Here is a 21,880-nt window from a genome sequence, read left to right on the forward strand (position 1 = left end):
GATTGTAACGATATTCTAACATATGTTACACTTCCGATTTTCTCCATTCTGTGAAAGGGTTGGATTACTCTTCTGGAAGTGTAGCTCTGATTACATTGTACCCTTGCTCAGAGTTCTGTACTTCCTCCTTTGGCAGTAGAGGGCAGAAGAATATTCTGAAAGGGCCCTCCAAATTCAAAACTACTAGATCCTGGGTAAAAGTTTTTTCTGTCATTTTTGTCTTAACAAATTGCTACACTTTACACGTAGAGTAAGTACTATGCATAGTACCCTAACAGTCCCCACCAAATCAGCTGAAATGAGACAGCGCACTCAGCGGTATGCAAGCACAAAAGACAGGTGTGTACTGAGGAAAATGTTAGTATCAGCACTACAGTATTTCACAAGATTGACATTAGGTCAAGGACAAGGTAGGAGATAAGAGATTGCCATACTGGATTTTTAAAAAGCCAAGTTCAGCTCTATGCTTTCTATATGAGAGAGAGAGAGAGAGAGAGAGAGAGAGAATGCAAATATGGGGAACAGAAAATTAAAGGATTAAAGATGTATACTAGGGAAATAGTAACTAAAAGATCAGGAGGTATACATATCAGGAAAATTACACTGTAAGACAATGAGAACCACTAGGATACAGAGCACAGTGTATGGTAGTAAAGAGGAGAGACTGAGCATCCAATACTTGGGTTTGAGTCCTTGGTCTAACACCAGCTGTGCGAGCTTGGGCACGTAACTTAACCTCTGTGCCTCAGTGTCTCTTCTATACAATCTGTGTAGTAATAGTATTTACCTCCCAGGATTGTTGTGAGACTGAATGAGTTAATACTACATATGAAATACATGAAACAGTAACAGACACACAGCAGGAGCTATATAAGTATTTTTGTTAATAGTATTAGGGATAGAGGTGGCTACAACATAATGCATAAACATTCAGTCCACTAGAATATATTTAAAATTCTGTATGTAACTAATAGAATATATAAAGCAACAAATGATAGAACTTTTGGAAGAAACTGACAAATCTACCATGTTTGTGTGGGATTTCAACTGATTTCTTTCAAATGTTGATCAAGTATCTACAAAGTCATATTGTAGATTTTAATAAGAGAAATAACATGTTTGATTTAAAGGACATAAAATGATCCTTGTATCAAAAAAATTAGAGAAGTCAAAAAAATTAAGAAGTACCCCTGGCTGGTGTGGCTCAGTGGATTGAGTGCTGGCCTGCAAACCAAAGGGTCACTGGTTCAATTCCCAGTCAGGGCACATGCCTTGGATTGCGGGACAGGTCCCCAGTAGGGGGCGCATGAGTGCAACCAAACATAGGGGACGCATGAGTGCAATCAAACATTGATGTTTCCCTCTCTCCATCCCTTCCCCTCTAAAAATAAATAAATAAAATCTTTAAAAAATTAGAGAAGTCATATTTCTAAAGTGCACATGGAACATTTATAAACATTGACCATATTCAAAGCAGAACATGTCAAGGTACTAATAACAACTATTTTCTCAGACCACAATTCACTTCAGCTGGAAATGACACTGGAATGGAATAGAGAGCCTGGAAATAGATCTTCAGATACTGGAAATTGGTATGACACAGGCGGGTACTGCAAATTGGCGGGGGAAATAGGGGCCACTCAATCATGCTAGGCATTTATTCACATGGAAGGAAATTTAATTAGATCTCTACTTCCCTACACATAGGAAAAGTCATTCCAGGTAGACCTAAGGTTTAAGTGTAAAAGACAAAACTCATAGTTTTAGAAGAAAATATGGGAGAACATCATGTGACCTTGGGATAAAGAGTTCTTTAAAAGATAAAGCAACAATCATAAAGGATAATTTGATAAATTCAAATACATTAAAATTAAGAATTTCTGTTTATGAGAAGCAACAAACTTTCCCAAACACCTGTTTTCTGTTTACACAGTTGTGGCCCATTTGTCAAAATGTTACCTAGCCTTCCTGCTTCAGCCTGGCACAGAAACTTTCCTCACCCCCTAAGCAATGGAAACGGCTACCTAGTCTGAGCTCCCAGATTATTTCGCTCATTTTTTTTCGGTCCCTCGTTAACTGAATTAACAAACTATGTTTTGGTATGTGGTCACATGATACAGATTGAAAGCCACAGTCCCTACCTCGGGGAGTTTCCATTTAAAGGAGGACAAAAGAAAGACATAAGACACTATGACTATGAGAAAAATGTTCTGATAAGAAAGGAATATCTAACCCAAATATATGAGGTCAGAGAGGGCTTCCTGGGGAAAGCAAAATCTGAATTCAGTTGTAAATAATGAGGGATAAAATAGCTAACCGGGCAAAAACCATGGCCAAGTGTTACAGGTAGAACTAGTCTTTTCTCCTTAAATTCTCACCTCCTTGTAGAGGTCTCCTCAACTATCTACTCTGAAATGACTGTCGGTCTTCTCCCAGCACAAACACCTTATGTCTGCTCTCTTTCAACATATCAGAACAACCAAATTCCCATGTGAAATTATGGATTTATTTTTTATCAATTTATTTGTCTCCAATCAGACAGGAATAGAAATTATATCTGTTTTCACTGCTGTGTATCCAGCACCTAGGACAGTGCCTGGAACATAGTGCATGCTCATTAAGTATTTGTTGAATGAATCAATGACGCTGGAACAAATGTGAAGCTTTAGGAATGCTGGATAGCTTGTGGAGTTCAAGGAACTCCTAGTAGCACAGTATGGACAAAGCACTGGAATGGTGTGTGGGTGGGAAGTACAGGTGAGGCCGAGGCTTTGTCAGGGGCTGGGTCGCGAATGAATTTTGTCTTCCTAGACAGTTTGGATTTCATTCTGAGAGAGACTGGCAACCGCTAAATATTTTTAAGCTGGTGGATGATGTGTTTTGTGACATGATCACATTTGCTCTTGAGAAAGTCTGAGGAATAAACTGAAGTGGAGGTGAGATGCATTCAGAAGCTTGTTGCAGTAACCCAGCTGAGAAACAAGGAGGGCCTGCATGGTGGCTGTGCAGGGCGGATGGAGAAGTGGGAGTGTTCTGAGGATTATTGGAACAGAAGAGGGTGCAGGGCAGGAGAGGAGGCGCCATGGACAATGCCTAGGAGTTTGGTGTGGGCAACAGTGTGCTCATTGAAACAGTCACCAACAGAGACTAGAAGAAAGAGGCCATACTTGGGTGACGAGGGTTGAGGTTACGAGTTATTGCGGAATTCTGAGTTTCAAAGAGCTAGTCAGCAGGCTTATTAGAGTGGATGGGAGAAACCCGACCTCCAAATGTAAATTTTGATACCATTGCCATAATGATTTTTAGTAAAGCCTTAGATGTGGAAGAGAGCACTCAAGAACACATGAAGAATAGAACAGAACTGAAATAGGCAATCTGAGAAGCATAATTTTGAAAGAGTCGCATGGTAGAATTAGAACGCACACAATACACACGCAAAAAACAAACAGGAGGGGTGACAGCCAGAGATGAGAAATAAGCAGCAATGACAATATGGAAACCTGGGGAAAAGTCAGTATTCTAAAGGATGGCAGAGACAACAGTTCAAGCTTCATAGTGAAGCCAAGAAAACTAAGCACTTAAAAGCATGTAATGGACTTAGCAGAGAAGTTATTAGTGACCTTATGAAAAATGAGTTCACGGGTACGATAGGAAGAGAAGCTCAAAGGCAGGCAGCTTGGGAAGATGAGCAGACCTTTATTTTCAGCCATTTGGTGGAGAGGCAAAGGAGAGAGGCAACCGAGTTTTGGGATACTTTTCTACTTGATGGATTGTAGCTCTTTCGACTTTGGGAGCAGAGGTTTTATCGGGTGGTGCTTGCTGTCTTCCCTGCCGCCTTGTCCACAGGAGGTTACCAGTCAGTGCTTGTATTGAAATAAGTCTCAAGTCTCTAGATTCAAAGATAAGAGCCAGATTTTAGAGCTCCAGTGACTTTTGAATCGCCAACCACTGTTAGACCATCTACGTTATTTGTCGTTTTCCCTTCTTGGCGGGGAATATAACAAGTTGACTTTCTATCCAGTCTCCGAGCATAGGAAGATGGCCTCTGACCATATTTAACAAAACACCAGGAAATGGGTGAAATAACAGGGGTGGAAAAAAGGTAAATTGACTTACTTTGACTCTTTTTCCTTTATGTTCACATCATGATGAATGATAACTTCCTGAGACCTGAGTTCTAGAGTCAAGATGGGACCAAAATAGTCCATTATTAGGTGGTTTATACAATCCCTGGCTTCTCAAATCGCACACAACTACCTAATTGTCCAGGTGTATCCCAAAGCCTATTTTATCAAAATTTGATCGTAGAATACAGATAGGCTGAAAGGACCAAAGAAGGAAAGGGTTCTCATTTGGGAAGAAGTTTAACTGAGGAACATCCTGATGCCTGAAACGCACACAGGCACACACACATTTATAGCAATTAGATTTCCAGAAACACGAGCTGCCGAAAGGATCGGTTTAGCTAGGTTTCCATCATCCTAGACCTGGACAAAGATGTTATACTGCTAGAATAATAAGAGGTTTTTTTCTTAATTCTTAGGGGAAAAAAACATTAATGGGATATTAATGTTGATTTTTTCCATAATTTTTATTTGAAATTATTGGCAACTGCTATTTTATAATAATTTTGTACAAAATTGAACCTGACTTAGTACATAACCATAACTAGACATGTTCATTTTAGGGTACTCGCATTCCTTGGTGCTCTACATAGAAATCTGTAATGTCCAAGTGATTCACCACCTGAACGAGTTTGAGACCTTGTGGCCTAATTATTCATAATTTACATTCAATTATTCATAAATTTGAATGGGGTACAATGCATGCCTATTCTAAGCTGGCTTTGTTTGAAAAACATAGATCAAGGATATTTTGGGAGACTTGGAGTTTTACCAGGCTCATATAACCATTTGTTATTTCCTCCAGCAAACTCGTATTTGTGGAATATAATCTGTACTTGAATTGCCAAGGTAGAGTGAAATTAAAGCAGCCACCACGGCTAGAGCCCACCAAAACCAGCGAACGACAACAGACTGGCCCTCTTTTCCTGACGGCCTCAGTCTCCTGGAAGCACGTTGAGAGCCTGCTGTGTGTCAGGCTCTGTGCTAACCGGGGCCCTGCTGTTTCTATAGCAAAGCAAGCAACACTGCCGTGGAAATGCAGTGGCCTGTCCTGGATTCATTCCGTTTGTGCGCTGCACTGTAATCATGCTCAACTTTCACATCTTAACTAGGGCGATACGGCTATCAAATCCTTCAGGAGGCTGTGTGGCACAGTTCAAATGCGTGAGCTTCGTAATCAGAGAGACCTGACTCCAAATCCCAGATCACTGAATGTAGGGATGTGGGTCCTGGAGCCTCCCCGAAAGAGATGAGAACATCTTTTGTTCTGGGAGTTTAAGAGGCCTGGTATATTCGAGGCACTTAAGAAACATTGCTCAGTACTTGAACAACAATTATAAATGAATAAATAAATAAACCGAACTTCAAAATTAAAAGAAGAAATGTTACTCGTCTTCCCCAAAGTCAGTACGACTCTTGTGTAAAATTTGTTCTTTGATTGGGACGTATCGATTTTCATTACATGTGGAACACAGGAAGGGCGACGACTCCTCTTTCCCTGCCCCCGCATATGCCAATGCCGAGTGGTTTGTGCCAGCAATCAGAGAATGTCACTTACCTAAATCAGGCAGCGAAATGGAAAACGCACTGTGATTGACAAAAGACACAAAAGGGTTAGGAAAGAAAGCCATGTTCGGAATAACGGGTTGATGACTAGGTTTCCTGATACAGCTGCTTCCAGTCAAAGAGGTGAGGCACACCTTTCCTGCATCCTGCTCTGCCCATCCCCTGCCTCCCTTTAAATGAGCTGTTCCTCCCGAGTGACCACTCACGCCCCCTTTCCTAACCAGACAACCTCAGGCTACCCCACAGCCCTGCCCTTCTGCATCCACAGGATTCTGTTTCCACACTCTAACTTTCCAAGATGTCAATCAGACACACGCAATGCGGTACAAGTATGGTGAGAGTGAACCACTCTCTGGGGACACTGGGCCCTGCCAGATATATCTACATGCAGAAGCCAAGGGGGTGAGGGGAGAATCCCAGGCCAAGTACAACTGGAAGGTAGTAAATTGCTAAGGGGAGAGGACATTGTTTGGTTCTCCTTAAATCTCATCATTAAGATCACATGAAAGGAAATATGATGTAATAGAAAAAAAATGCCCATGTATTTTAAAGCAATTAAGTTCAGCCCTACGGGTATTTTGGGGACATTCACCATGGGCCAGGCCCATGTGCTAGGTGTATAACACAGTTAGACACAGTTTCTGTCCTGGGATTTAGTGAGGGAGACCAAAGCAAATTAATGTAACACTCTATGGGGGAAAATAATAAAGGGATGTCCAAAAAATAGCACTTTGGGGAAAGTCAGCTAACCTCTATGTATGCCTCAGTTTCTTCATTTCTCAAATGCATCCCATCACCTGTCTGAGAGAGCTACTTGCATCTCGGGAGAGCATAGCTAAGGGAATGTGCCTGGGACACAGCTGAAGCGCTCCCTGCGGGAGTATCTGTAAGCCCCGATGGGTGCCGTCAGCATTGTGACGTGCAGGATGCAGCAGGAGTTAGAGAGAGCATTCTCACCTGTGTCCAGTGTATAAGGGACTGTAGGTGTCTTGTTAGCAATTTTTGTCAGAAGCATCTAACCTGCTAAGGCCGGGCAGGAACTGCCGTTAGGTCTCACTGACCACTGGAGCTAAACGCTCTCCTTCCATGGCCAGGACTACAATTTATAAACCCTATAGGCTGTTGAACCTGTTGGTTGATCTATACCCAACAGCCAATTAGACTTAAAGCTGCATAATTTGAAGTTTTGTACTTGAAAAGAACTTCCAGGTAGACCAACATAATGCTACGTCAGTATAGGTAACGACCTTGGGTAAGTTATTTTACCGGCTCCTCCCCTCACAGACTGCAGATCTGAATGTGTATCTATATACCTGTATCTACGGATTAGGGAGGGTAGTGCCTCCAGAGACTGCCCAGGCTGCCTTTCACTGTATGCAACAGGAAACGGGCCGTACGGGTGCAAAAGCGAAGCGAATTGCCCACAGTTACGTACTGAATAAATGGAAGAGCTGGAACCAGAAGCCAGACTGCAGGCCTCCATCTCTTGCTAGTACCAGTGAAAGTGTAACCTCCCGAACATTGGTAATTAGCTGCGGTGATCTTGGAGGGTCCTTTCCAGGTCTAAGACTTTGAGATACATGGACCATTCAGCTGAAAAGTTCCTCTTCCCTCTCTACACATTGCATTTCTCAAGAGAGGCAAATTAGAATGTAGACAGATAAAAACCACTGGAGCTTGTTGTAATAAGAAAGCATAAAAGGATGTAATTAATAACATAATGCTTAGTGATAACAGGAATCTATGCCAAGGATGATAAGGTCAGTTTCCTTTCTGGACTTTGCTGAAAACTTTCCCTCTACCCTTGTTTACAACCTTTTTCTCATGAGTCTTCTCAAAACGGACTTTGTTATTTTTTTTATTAGCATCTGTGGGTATGGTTCACGCAGAGATTAGCAAGAAGGAGGTAGGTGATACCCAGGGCCTTTGGCTTCCCTCTCTGATATCCCCCCCACTGTGTCTGGGAGCAGCATGGAGACCATCAAACTGTGTAACTACCAGGCTGGCACTACTAATTCTCTCCTGGAAAGACAAAGAAAAAGGGACTTTTTACCTTACATTTTCTTTCAACTTGGTCGTCTTCATTTTAAATCTGTCCTTTTCTTTCTTGAAGAATCTCTGCAGTCTCTTAAGTGGCTTTCCACCTAAACTAAGAGGAATCAGAGGATATAAACAGCGTTTGAGAGGGTACCAGAAATGGCAGGCTGGCACAGTCAAAAGGATCAGGGGCTTTGGTGTCATTTCTAAAACACCCACTCAAGGAAGAGCAGGAAAATGCCTCATCAACACTTCTCTGTTCTTCTTTGTTTTGGTGCCAATATTAAGTAGCAAAGCCAGTCAGCCACAAGGGAGCTATTATACATCAATGCAGACTTTCATTATTGATAAATGGTCCCTATTTTGCAATTTATGGAGGAAAGTCTTCCTTTCAGAGAAGATGACTCATGGAAGCAGAGTTCACAAATGATACTAGAAATAAATTACAGGACTTCCTGGCTCCTAAAATTCACGTCGCTGATTTTTAATTTTCTGAATGATGTAATACAACAGTGGTGGTACACTGACAGCCCAGCTGACGAATAAGATCTTTCCAAATATGCTCTCGGGCTTCTGGGGGTGGGTAGGGGGAAGGAATGAAACATCACACCATCCCACCCAGCACTGATGCCCTCTTTTTCCTTCATCCCATATACTTCTTGCTTTTGACCACTGCTGTTTTCCTTTCCATAACATGCCCCTGATAACTAAACTTAGCAAATAATGCCCACTTGAATAAATGTTATTCTTGACAACCATTGATTTCTTCCTGAAAAAGTACTATGGAATTGAAGCAAGTTTTATTGACAATTACTTCTTCCTCACTTATCTTCTAACACAATATCAAAGTCCCCTACTCTGGCAGGTGGTCACTTTCTCAGAAGAGAAAGCAGTGTGATTTGAAATGCATGCCATGTGACTGTACACAATACAAGTGTTCTGTTGACCACAGTGTAGTATTACCATAGCTTACCTGCGCTCTCTAGGCAAGTCCTCCCCCAGGAAGGTGGGGGCAGGGAAGGGAGTCACTCCTTAAAGTGATTTTCCTAGACTAACAGGAAATATCATTAGCCAGGAAGCCAAGAAAGAGGGAAACTCACTCTATCTTGGTGGAGTTGCTCTTTGTTCTGTATACATCTTCATACATTTCTTTAGTATTTTCTTCTGAAATTAAAAAAAAATTCATCCATTAATTGACAATAGTTCTGATTCATGTTTAACAAAAAAATTATTGGATACCTACTAGGTGCTAGAGTACTTTGACCTTTCTTTTGTTTGTTAAGTGGTTTTTATTGAAACGTTCATATTTTTATAAGCATATGGTAAGAGTAATTAATCTCTATAATAGTATGTGCAAATGAAAATTACTATTTGCTTCCGCCCCTGAGTCACAGTGTGATTGATTTAGTCAATGAAAGTTGGTTTATTAGCAGATGGCTTCCTTCTACCCTTTCCTTTTGCATGTTTAATACATAGCAATCAGAGTCCACTCAATATCAAACAATGTGTTGAATTCTACGAAAATAATGGAGAACAAATACTCTTTCCCTTCAGAGCATAGGTTTAGCCTAGCCCAACACATGGGCTTAATAAACATAGATATACTTTGAGTCCCCCCACACCACAGAGGACTTTCATGTTCACAACCTGACTTACACACCATGAATTTAGAAGAGTCACGTAACTTTTCCGTGCTTCACTTTCCATTTCAAAATGAGGATACTGTGATCATTTAATGACCTCTAAGATGGTTTCTCCCTCTAAAATTACGACATTTTTAAGAAGGACAAACAGAAGTGAAGTAGCATTTGATTATCCCTCCTCCATTATTTTTTCATTCATTCATTCAACAAACACTTTAACAATGTATTACATGTACCTGGCATTATGCTAGGGGCTAAGGAAAATGGTAAGCATAAAGGAGGTAACCATCTAAGAGGAAAGACAGTCACTATTCAAAGAATCACATAACTATAACATTGTAACTCTGAGAAGTGCTGTGAAAAAGAGAGCCATGTCACCCTGAGATTGTACATCAAGGAGAATATTCCCTGGAATAATGATTGAGCTGACATCAGAAGAAAGGTTAAGAGTCGCTTAGGCAAAGGGGTACAGGGAAGGAAAGAAAATACCAGAAAGAGGGAGCAGCAGAGGCAAACGCCCTGCAGCGGGAGCTTGGTGGGTGCCAGGCAAGGCAGAGGTGCTGAAAAGCCAGCGTGATGGATCTCAAAGGTGAAGACTGAGCATAGCGTGAGAGGGCAGGCGGCAGAGGCAGACAGAGGCCAACCGCCCGAGGCCTGCAGACCATGTAACGTGGGTCGTAAAAGTATTGGGAAGCCCTGTAAGTGTTTTAAGTAAAAACCTTCCTGTAATCAGACTTCCATTGTGAATGGATCAGGAAGGAAGCAATTTCCCAGCGAAGCTTCTTTTTTGCTCCCAGAGCCCCATTACCAGCATCTTCGCCTTCACAACTCTAAATGATAACGCAGGCCTCAGACCGCTTCCCTTGGCTTACCGTCACCCCGCCCCACTGGTAATATTGAAAATACGTATAAGCAAAAGACAATTTATCATTAATCAGCCACAGCTGCAGTTCCTACTGGCAGTTTCAGAAACGTCTTCCGATACTTACCACTATCAGAGACAAATGAGTTGGAGAAGTCTGACTTTGATCTGTGGGGAGAAAAGGAACGAAGAACAGTAATCGGTCCCACTGCGCCTTTAAAGTCTCACCCTGCAGCTGAGGGGCTGGAATGAACTTACTCCTTTCTCCCAGGGCACTCAACATCATCATAAGTCTCTTCTGAGGTGGAACTGGGCCTAAAGGGCCTTTGGCCTGGTGTTCCTATTGTCACCTCCAAGGTCTCCACGTACCCACCTGTAAGGAAAGCAGAGACACCCTCTGAAGGTAAAGCACTATCACGAATGCATTCACACACACCACGGCAATGGAGGCAAGAATAGGAAAAGGCAGGTTACATGAGCTAAAAGCTGGTTTATAACCTTGGTCTGCATGACCCTTTGGCAAACCACTTCTCCTTGCAGAGGCTCAGTTATGAGTCTAAGTTGGGATAATGATGCATAACACCTGCTCTTACATGATTGTGGCAAGAACTAATGCATTTTTATGAAAGGGGCTAGTTACCCAGTGAGCCAGCAGCTCCTCCCTCTTCTCGAATGGTTCTTCCTCTAACCCTGACCTCAAATGCTGGAGTCCTCTAGGGCACAGCTCTGGGGCTTCTCTCTCTGCCTAGACGACCTTACCCAGTTCTGTGCATTTTTCTCTGAAAGAAAAATGTATCGGGTAAGGTGATTGAATACATGTCAACATTTAATACTCATTAACGCCGGAATCAGCCAGGAGATGGTTTGCCAGGTGGAAAAAGTTGGGGGGTTGTTTGCACAAGTAGCTAGGCTGAGAAAGGCAGGGACTGGTTTATTTCACAGAGCTGTAATTTTGTCATAACCATAAAACTGTCACCTGTGTATCTGTTGGCATAATTAATGGTTAGATTATGGGCGGTTCAGAACCATTTTCAGACATGAGCTATTAATCAGAAATAAGTAGTAATGTATCTGCAAAGTAAACAATAAGCAAACTGAGTTGTGGCTATTAATTAAATGAACCACAGCACTAGGTTCTTCCCTCCAACATGAAGTCAGTCAGCATCCAGGCCCCAAGCTGTGTCAGTGGAGGTCAGCTCCCAGAGGCAGGAGGTCCTGCTTTTTCTTAAGGAGTTGTCAGTAAACTTTTCCAACACAACAAAGATGCTGAACACAAAGTTGCTTAATTCTTAGTTTGGGACATTTTTTTTTTCTTTCTTAATCCTTCTTTTTGGCAAATACAAATGTAAAAGTTTATGACGGCATTTCACAAACACAGACAACTCGCCCAAACTGACAGCTCTCATTTGGACATCTCCGATGAAGTCTAGATACTCCGTCAGCCTTCACACCATTTCCATGTGCTTGTCTAAACATACTGTGTTCCAAAGCAAACTCACGATTTGTCTTTGCAAATTTGCTCTGCCTGAAATCTGCCCAACTGAATGAAAAGTGGCAACTCCGTCCTTTCGGTTGCTCAGGTCCAAAACATCCTTGCCTCCTCCCTCTCTCATATCCTACCTCCAATCCACAGCTCCACTCTCACGTGACCTCCTGAATCCAAACACACCTCACCAACCCTACTGCGGCACCCTCCTCCAAGCTACCACCCTCTGTCAGCTAAATCATTGCAGCAAACTCCTAACAGGTCCCCTCATTTAAACTACAGTCTATTTTCAAGACAACAGCCAGGATGATTTTTTAAAATACAAGTAAGATCATTCCATTCTTGTGCTCAAAAGCTTTCATTGGTTTTTCAAATCTCATTTAGAGTAAATGCCAGAGTTCTTGCAATGGTCTGAAAATGCCCCTGCACCATCTGCCCCTCACTATCTCTGGCCTCGTCTCCAGCTGCACTCTCCTTCGTCACTCTGCTCTCCTCCCGCTGGCCGCCTCGCTCTTCCTCCCACACAGCTGGTAGGCTCCTGCCTCAGGACACTCCACTTCTTTTCCCCTGTCTCCAGAACATTCTCACCCTAGATGCACATATGGCTCACTCCCACTTACGGTTGGACTTCCTCATGCATAGGACTGTGAGGCCACCCATGTGCACTTCAAAACTGCAACTTCTAATGCCTCCGCCAGCCTCCCTAATTCTCTTTCCTTTATTTTTCTTCCCCATCACATTCCTACCATTCCACATAGTGGCGATTTTATTGTTTATGTGTTTATTATCTGTCTCCTCTGATCAGAATGTAACGTCCACGAAGACAGGAACTTTTGTCTGTCTTGTGTGCTGCGGTGCCCGCAGCACCGAGAACAGTGCCGGCACAGAAAAGGTGCACAAATACTGTTTTTAACATTGAATGATTTCGACGCATATATCTTCTAACAAGAGAGTTTTGTGTATTAAATGTGCAGTGTTTACTGGTATTTTAAAATTTATACCTACTATCTTATTACATGCCTTTTATTTGCTCTATGTTTTTCCCCTCATCTTCCTCTTTCTTGATCCACTGAAATTTCTCTTCATTCGGTTTTGTTATTTTTTTGTTTGGAAGGTATGTGTGCTATGCCTGTATTTTAACAGTTGCCCTACTATGTTCTTAAATTTAATTAAAGTATAATATACAGGAAAGGGCACAAATCACAACCTTAACAAATTTTCTCAAATTGAATATATTCATGTACTACTAAGCACAGAGATCAAAATACTTAACTGTGCTAGTGTCCCAGGACGCCCTCTTGTGCTCCCTTCTAGTTTCTATTCCCTCCCACAAGAGAACCATTCTCTTAGTTTCTTTCTTTAAAAAAAAAATAAAATATATATATATATTTATTTATTTATTTATTTATTTTTAGAGAAGGAAAAGGAGGGATAAAGAGGGGGGGGGAAACATCAGTGTGTGGTCACCTCTCAAGCACCCCCTACTGGGGAATGGGCCCACAACCCAGGCTTGTGCCCTGACTGGGAATTGAATGGGCCGCCCTTTGGTTTACAGGCGTGTGCTCAATCCACTGAGCCACACCAGCCAGGGCCACTCTCTTGGTTTCTAATACCAGAGGAGAATTCTGCATATTTAATGTTATATTAACGGAATCATTTAGAATGTCATCTTTGGTGTTGCCTTCATTCAATATTATGTTTGTGAGGTGCATCCACATTGTTGGGTAGTTGTAATTTCTTCATTCTTACAACCGTTGTGTGAATATACTATAATTTGTTTCCCCATTCTATTTTTGATGGATATTTGGATGGTTTCCAGTTTAAGGCTATTATAAAAAAGAATTCTGCCATAAATAAGTTGTATATGTCTTGGTAGACCGAAGTATGCACTTCTCTTGGGTATGAGAATAGGCATGGAATTCCTAGGTCACAGGACAGGCACATGCCGGGATTTAATAGACGCCACTAAACAGTTTCCCAGTGTGATCATCCCAGTTTACGATTCCAACAGCGTAGAAGAGTTCAAGTTGTTCCATAACTTCACTAACACTTGATATGTTTAGTCTCTCTTTTTTGTTTTTTACTTCACCCATTTTGGTGGCTATGTAGTGTAATTTCCCTGAGACTTATACAGCTTTATATAGTGCATTTGCCTTTTGGATAACCTCTTTGGTGAAGTATCCATTCAGATATTTTCCCAATTTCTCTTTTTCTGAATAATTTCTCTTTGATATAGTCTAAATACAGGATGTTTATAGAACTACAAAATATTCCCATTTCATATTTTCTGGACAGAAGGGTGTCGATAGAACTCACGTATATATTTCATATATGAGTCCTTTGATTCAGTCCCCTGTCCTAAATCAAACGCCTTCTACCCTGTAACATGACTTTCCTTGATTGGTACCTTTTGATGAGTATATCCTAGCTATTCTAGCTCTTTTCAAGCTGAAGTGAATTCATGTTGTTACTGTCAGTCGAAAACCTTAGAAAGCTTCAACTTTGATCACCTCCCCAAGGTATGTACTATTAATGTCGATATTTTAGTTCTCTTTCCCCTAATTTGACATCAATATTTTATTTGGTTAATACTTTTGCTCAGCTTACTTTCTTGTATCCAGAATTCTCCATGTGGGATTATTTTCCTCCTGCCTGAGTACCTGCTTTAGAAGTTCTTTTAGAAAGTTTTGGTCATTAAAATAGCTCGGTTTTTGTTTGTCTGAAAATATTTTATTTTTTTTTCCTTCATTCTTCACAGGCATTTTCACTAGTTATATAAGTCTGGGTAGACATTTAAGATCTTTCAGCAAGACTTCATTGTTATGTTTGCTCTTCCTCCTCCGCTAACCAGTTTTGAGTGTTTTGTAGGCCTTACTTTTAACTCTCTTTTTCTGCTCTAAATCTTGGAGCTCGATCAAGCAGGGGGGAGAGGCAAATCTTAGTGAAGCCTCTCCCACCAGCCCTGAGCATGAGGCTAAGAGCAAGGGCTCTGCAGGCCCCCTGCCTGGGCCTGAGGGCAGGCTCCAAGCTTCGCAGGGATGGGGCCTGTGGAAAGGTGAGCTCAGGCTTTCGGGCCTCAGGGTTCTCATCTGCAACAAGGGGTGGTGATAGCCTGCACTCTCTCAGGGTTGTCCAGTGGACTAAATAAGTTATTAAATACTGCAGGACCATGCTGGTCACATAATAAAACTTTAAGAAAGCTTTAAAAAAAAGAAATCTTTCAGCAGCATTGTATTCTGCTTAGACATTCTTGTTTTTGAGAACTCGACAATCTCCTCCTTGTTTCCTTATAGGCAACTGGCCTTTTCCCTTTGTCTGCTTTTAAGGCATTTTAAGATATTCTCTTATTCTTCAGTGTTCTTCAATTTCTCTAAGATATGACTAGTAGTAGATTTCTTTTACTTTTTCTGCTTGAGAACTTTAGTGTTCATGGATCTGAGTATTGATTATCTTTCAGCAATTCTGAAAATTATCAGATATTGCCTTTTTAATCTATTATTTCCTCTTCCCCATGCTTTCTAGTGTCCTTTTATAGAACTCTGATTTGATGATGGACATGGACAACAGGGTGGTGATTGCTGGGGGAGGGAGGTATAAGGAGTATGGAAAAAAAATAATAAAGATCATTTTTTTTTAAACAGACTCTCATTTGCCCTGGCTTGTTTGGTTAGAGCATCGTCCCATAAACCGAAAGATCATGGGTTTGACTGCCAGTGAGGGCACATGCTTGGGATGCAGGTTCAGTCCCCACTTGGGGCACATGCGAGAGGCAACCAATTGATGTTTCCTTCCCTTCCCCACTCTCTGAAATCAATAAGCATGTCTTCAGGTGAGGATAAAAAAAAAAGACTCCCATTCTGTCCTCCATGACTCTTGTCCTCTCGTTCATTCTTTTTCAATCATTTCCCCTGTAGAATTAATTTTTGATAACTTCTCTATAATTATCTACTCAGGTCACTGATTTCCTCTTCAGCTGTGTCTAATTTGGTGTGTAATTCATTCACTGCATTTCTATACTAGTTTATCAATCATTTTCTAATCTTTTTTCAAATCTGTTCTCTTTATTTTAAAAATATTAAATATACTTATGTTTTGTATTGTATAACCATAACATTTGTAATATTTTACAGGTTGGTTTCTGTTGTCTGTTGTTCTACTGGTTTTCACTCACTGTGATTGGTTGCCTGGTGTGTTTACTTTCAGTCTGTTTTTTTTTGTCTGTGAACTGTTAATTTAAAAAAATCACTTTGTGGGAATTATGTAAAACCTGGGGTAAAGGTAGAATTTCATCAAAGAGGACTTATGTTCACTTTTAGCAATGGTCTGGGAGAGCTACCAAGCCGGTTCCACTTTAGATTCAACTGGGTTTCTCCTGGAACACACGGATAGAGTGAATGTGAGCTGCAGATACGCACGAGGATTAGCTTTCGGTAACTAATTTAACATAAAGGTAAAAAATGGGTGAATTTCCTTCTTCTCAGTGGCGTTTATGTTGCTAATTCTTTTGTTTTCCAATCAAAGAAGCAATATTTTTATTTTGTTCATTTTTTTTCAAGAGAGGTCTACTTGAATAGGATTGTTTAAATAAAAACATTTGCATTTTTTTCTCAGACTTTCCTGTTTCATACTCACTCTCTTCAACTACACATTTGTGCTACCCATCATTTAATGGGTCAGCAACGCCTCTGTACGTTAGTAACACGTGCGGACGGCTGCGAATAATCTTCTGCAGACTGTTCTCAGTGTAGCGTAACCCCAAATCTACAGCGACCCTCCATGGACATTACATAATTGTATGAAAATGTCTTTCAGCCCCAATTCAGGGCTCTCCTTTAGCGATTTTATTCACTTCAACTTAATTTCCTTTCTTCCACTTCTCACCCTGTATTCTAAATAATTCTATCCATTTCTCATCTTAAGTCATGATTTTAAAATTAATGCTACCTCTGTGCTTTCTCCTTCACCTAATCAGAAATGTCTCCCCTTCCCCAAATCTTTTTTTAATTAAAAATTTTTTACTTTAGTAAGAACACATGAGAGCTACTGTTGTAGATTTCTAAGTACATAGTACAGTAATGTTAACTATAGGTGCAATCTTGTGTATTCTTGAAGCATGGCTGTAACCTGTCGGGGCCCCAACTTTATGCAGGAGTCTCCCATGATAAACTCCCTCTGGGCAGGCCCTGGGATGGAGCCCCGGCACTCTGCCTGCTCTGCAGTCCAACAGGAGCTCAGGGGACTCGGAGCTCAGCAAAAACCCTCAGGGCAAAACTCACTTTGGCGCTCACTTCTTCCCAGGATTCCTGGTTCCTGCAGGTATGGAAATGCGTTCTTTTTATATCAGTTCTATGTTACTTCTATAAATTTTAAAAACTTTTATTCTTTACTTGTTTCTGTCAGGACAGCCAGATTGTCTAATCTACTGTATTGTCAGAAACTGAAGTCTGATTTATTCTTTCATTCCTTTACTCACCAAAGTTTTGTTAGGCAGCTCAAGTACGCCAGACACTGTGCCAGGTTATGGAGATACAGAGAAAAATACCAAATGGTCTCTGATCTCAAGATGCTCACAGTATGCCACGGGAGACAAGCATGTGTGCGATGAATTCTAATGCAAGGCATGCTGTAATTTTTCAGAAATAAAAACGAGTGAAGAAAACTACCAGTTATTTAGCATATGAACCAGACACTTCACATGCAGTGACAAACAGCACTGGGAAATACGCAGTAGTATCCTCGTTTACACAAGAAAGTAAGGAAATTTTCTGAGGTTACGGGATTGGTGTGAAGTGCTCCTGGGTCCCAGAACTGGCCCACTCCAGAGCCTCACACAGGGGTGGGAGGACTTGGGGTCCCTGGAGTGTGGGAATGAGGAGGATGGAAGGAGGCTGGTGAGGCCTCAAAGAAGCGACTTTTGAAATAGACCTGAAGGGACTAATAGGACATCAGCAGGCAGAGAATGAGCATAAAGGCATTTCAGACGGAGGGAAGAGATCAAGCAAAATTATAGGCGTGCTTAAGCACATGCCATAGTCAGCAAGCTGAGAACAGAGCAGAGAGTATGCAGGGAGGGGTGTGTGGCAGGGATCAGGCCAACTAGCTTGGAGGCGCCTTGAATCCATCTTATGATCACTATACATTATTCTTCCTGTAACTGGAATGTTACACTTTATGAAATGTCAGTAGTTGGCTGTGGCTTACTGAGCTGGAGTGGACATCTGCTTTCTTTGTCTATCCCGTGACTACTTCCTCCCAGCCCCTTTTCTGATAACAGCCCTCTTATTTTCCTTGGGAAATCTTTCAATCTGGGATTATGTAGTTTTTCTAGAACTGACTAGAAACTCACCCAGCTCCAGGGGTGAGTTTATGACCCAAGCTGGGTCAACCAGAGCATCATATCCCCCACTTGTAGTGACCGGTTCAGGGACGGCACGTGACCCAAGCAGAGCTGGTGAGACTCGGATCTGGGCCTTTTCTTATCACTGTGGAGAGTGTAAGTTTCTAGTCTTCCTCCAGGATTCCGGAGAGGACAGGGTCTAAGTCTGTCATTGCTAGATGCCATCTTGCCTCCACAAGGGTGGAAGGTGCCTAAAAACGGAGCTGACCCAGAGGGGAGCAAAGCCATGAGCAGAAAAAGTAATATTGAGTCCTTATAATATTGTTTGTGTCCCTGGGTCCACCCCGACTTTCTGCTAGCTGAGCCTCCTTTTTTCTTTTCTTTTCCTTAAGACAGTATGATTTGACTATTACTCACTATTACTTGCAATCAAGTGAAGGTAAAATGCAACCTAAATACAGTCAAATAATAATATATTGTATCATCAGGGCGTCAAGTACCTGGGCCTAAACAAAACACCCAACAGGAGCTGGTAGATTAAAAAGGGACTAAGTATTTGCCGAGTACCTATTATGTGACATACCTTCCAAATTAGTCTTTTTATAAATAACGAAATCAAGCTGCAGAAATATGGAGTTACCACATGGCTAGTAAGTATCAGAATGTAGATCAGACTCAGGTCTTCTGCTTCTAAATCCAGTGCTCTTTCCACTACTGCTCAGCTGCCTCACTAGGGCAAGTTATTTGGTACATAATGATGTTCAATAAATACTTGGAAAAAAATTGAAACCTTGGCAACGCACAGCTTTAAAATAATTTAGTGGTGAAGAGAAGCAGGAAAGAATGGAACTTACACTGGCCTTGGAAGTGCCTGGCCAGCTTCGGGTCCCTGGGGTGGGCCTTTGTCTGGGTGGTGTCAATCACAGCATTCTGCGTTCTGGCCAGCACGCTCTCCATACGTCTGCGAGCCTTCGTCGCTGGGACTTTCCCCGGGGTCTCTTCATAGGCACCCACCTGAGTACACACAACAGGGAGAGGACTACAGGGCTTTGACTTGGCTGTTTAGTTCTTTGCTTGCTCATGCTGTTATCTCTTCATTCCTCACAGACAACAAGTATTTATGATTTTATTTAACAGTGTCTTACTAGGCTCTAAGCTTCCTGAGGACTCATACTGCATCTTTTGCTCACCTCTGAATGGCCAGTGAATGCTGGGCACAGAGGCGGGCCGCCACGAGCAATGAGGATATAATGGATCACTGACTACAGGGCAGGCTCTTTGGCTATTTAATTGCACTTAATCTTAATGAGTCCTCTTGATAAAGAGTTTGGAAAGGTTAAAGAACTGGCCTGTGGTCGCAGAGCTAGTAATATACTGAGGCAGGAATCAACTTTCGACCCCTGTGCTCTTGACCCCTAAGGGATGCTTTGTTCCTTTTGCTTGCATTTCCTCTTTCCACCCACCATTCTCCTGTTCCTCCTCCATTGTTCCCATCATTTGCTGAGCTGTACCATTTGGTCTGGAACCCTAGAATGCAGATACCTCAAAGAGATGGTCCGAATGTAGGTCCCTTTCTCTTTTTTGAGGTTTCAATTCATCTGGCTCTTCTTCCTTCATTTTTTTATCGTCATCTTCATGTTCAGGGCTGAAATGAGAAGAGATACCAGGGAAAAAGTTAAGTTTAGACTATTCAGATAATAGTGTACAACTCGATCCTAAATGAAATGAATGGGAAAAAATGAATTCGAATAGATGTGAATCCCTCTTCTTCATATATATATTTAAAGATGAGGGCTCTCAGGATCCAGTCAACCACAGACAGTTCCTCTGAGTTTCTGCCTGCTCCAATTAATGCCAGAGTGAATTTCTGCTCAAAATCTCTAGTAACTCCCCATTGCCTGTAGGAGAAAATGTAAGCCCCTTAGTGATCTGGCCCCTACCTTTCTCTCCACCCCACCACCCTCTGCTCCACCCCTGGACCTTTGCTCTAGTCTAGCCTCTGGAAATTCCCCAAAGCCACCATGCTACTTTGAGCAATCTCCCTTTTTATCTCTGTTTCCTTTGTCAGACGTGCCTTCTACATCTTCTATTGCTGAAACACACCACGCCCTCCTCAGTTTGTCCAAATCATCTTGTCTCTAAGAATCTTGCCCTGATCCTCCGGAGCAGCTCTACCTTCTTATTCGCTTACAACCACGGAAGCAGAGAAGAGCCCTCACATGAAAAGAAGTGGGAGCGAAGGAAGGAGAAACACCTGAGAGAGTGCAATTCACAAAGACAGTGGTGTTTGAAAGCATTCCATTTGTTAATCTAATTACTATGCACTCTTGTCCACCCTTCAGGCCATTCCTGGTTCTTCTGTCCTGAACAGGGGCTGCGAAGTCAGGGCTGGGTTCTAATTCTCACTGTTTGTCTTTCTAAAAGTCTAAGATTGACCTTTCTAAAAATTAAATGTTCTCATCCATAAATGAACAGTCACTTGTTGCCATGGTTGCCATATGAATGAAAAAGTTGATAAAAAGGTTGAAACACTCGCATTGGTTATAGCATGTAATGGGCCCTTAATAATTGTTGGTGTCTTTTTCTTCATCAAAGCATTTGCTGAGTTGGAATCAGCCAATTTTTTCGTTCCCACTGCAACTGCTGCTGTTTCCTCTCAGGCATTTACCTGCCTTACGGATGCGCACACCCTCTGTAATGCATTTTCCCGTCCCCCAGACCCGTCCAGTAGTTTCTACACAGCTGGGTCTCCATAACTAACTCTCAAATTAAATTTAATATTGTAGACTGGTAGGAATAATGTTATGACGGAGAGGGCACAGTGTCTCTGCTTTGAAATTCTTTTGCAGGTCTCTCTGACCTACAGGACAAAGTCTGAATTTGTGCCGTCCAATACCGTGGCCACGGTCCACGTGTGGCTACTGAACGCATGAAATGTGTCTGGTACCAACTGAGCTGTAAGGGTAAAATGAGAATACACTGGGATTTGGAAGGCCTGCTGTGCAAAAAAAGAATATAAATACCTCGGTAACGATTTTAATAATGATTACATGTTGAAATAATATGTTGGTTAGACTGAATAAATAGTAATAAAAACACATTATGAAAATTAATTTCAAGTGTTTTTTTTACCTTTTAAACTATGGCTGGCAGAACACATTTAAATGACATGCGGCTTGTGCATATTTCAGTTGGATAGGGCTGGTCTAAATGATATGTTAGGGAGCGCCAGTCCTCCCGCGTCCAGCTCCACACACTCCCCCAGCTTCGTTCCTACAGCACTTTATGCTCTGAGTTCTCAAACCGTTGGTGGGGTCCTGCACCAGCCTCACTGGTTAACACTTGTTGCCTCATATTTATCCTGTGCCTGGGACCTGCATTCCACCATTTTCCCCCCCGCCAATTCCTACGTGTCTTTCAAAATTCAGCTCAGTTCTCACTCTTCAAGGAAGCATGCCTGGAGCCCCTCCTCTGTGTTTTTACAGCTTCCACAGCAGTGATTATATGATACTGTGATTTCCTATTTACATGGTCATCATCTCCTCCGAATGACCCCCCCACCAACCACTCCAACCTTCACTGCCATCTTGAACCAAGGCTAGAAAATATATTCTATTCATTTTTGTACCTCAGAAGCTCACAGTGTCTGAGCAAAGTATAAGCTCAATAAATGCTGAACTGAGTAATTACTTATTTGACATGTGCCCATCATATGTCCACACTGTGCTAGGTGCTAAAGGGTTAACTATGGGGCCCAGGCAGGAACTCAAGGACAGGGACAAAGGGAGCTGAAGCAGGCACCCCATAATCCAGCACCTGTGTTTC

General features: G+C 41.9%; 1 protein-coding gene and 1 long non-coding RNA gene across 2 annotated transcripts in view; one reads left to right on the forward strand and one right to left on the reverse strand.

The window, feature by feature from the left end:
• FYB2 (FYN binding protein 2) overlaps positions 1-21,880 on the reverse strand; it is a 133,742-nt gene that overhangs the window by 10,121 nt on the left and 101,741 nt on the right. Inside the window, exons 12-19 of the mRNA XM_053920609.2 lie at positions 19,598-19,700; positions 18,910-19,069; positions 10,491-10,605; positions 10,360-10,400; positions 8,828-8,891; positions 7,744-7,839; positions 5,683-5,711; positions 4,117-4,177 (exon numbers count right to left, since the gene is read on the reverse strand). Coding sequence (XP_053776584.1) covers positions 4,117-4,177; positions 5,683-5,711; positions 7,744-7,839; positions 8,828-8,891; positions 10,360-10,400; positions 10,491-10,605; positions 18,910-19,069; positions 19,598-19,700 — 669 coding nt within the window. The remainder of the gene's footprint in view (positions 1-4,116; positions 4,178-5,682; positions 5,712-7,743; positions 7,840-8,827; positions 8,892-10,359; positions 10,401-10,490; positions 10,606-18,909; positions 19,070-19,597; positions 19,701-21,880) is intronic.
• LOC128780458 (uncharacterized) lies at positions 15,477-21,168 on the forward strand. Its single transcript, XR_008426399.1, has 2 exons — positions 15,477-17,034; positions 20,124-21,168. It is a non-coding gene; the product is annotated as an uncharacterized lncRNA (long non-coding RNA).

The sequence above is a fragment of the Desmodus rotundus genome, chromosome 3 (genome assembly GCF_022682495.2).
Source record: "Desmodus rotundus isolate HL8 chromosome 3, HLdesRot8A.1, whole genome shotgun sequence".
Lineage (NCBI taxonomy): Eukaryota > Metazoa > Chordata > Mammalia > Chiroptera > Phyllostomidae > Desmodus > Desmodus rotundus.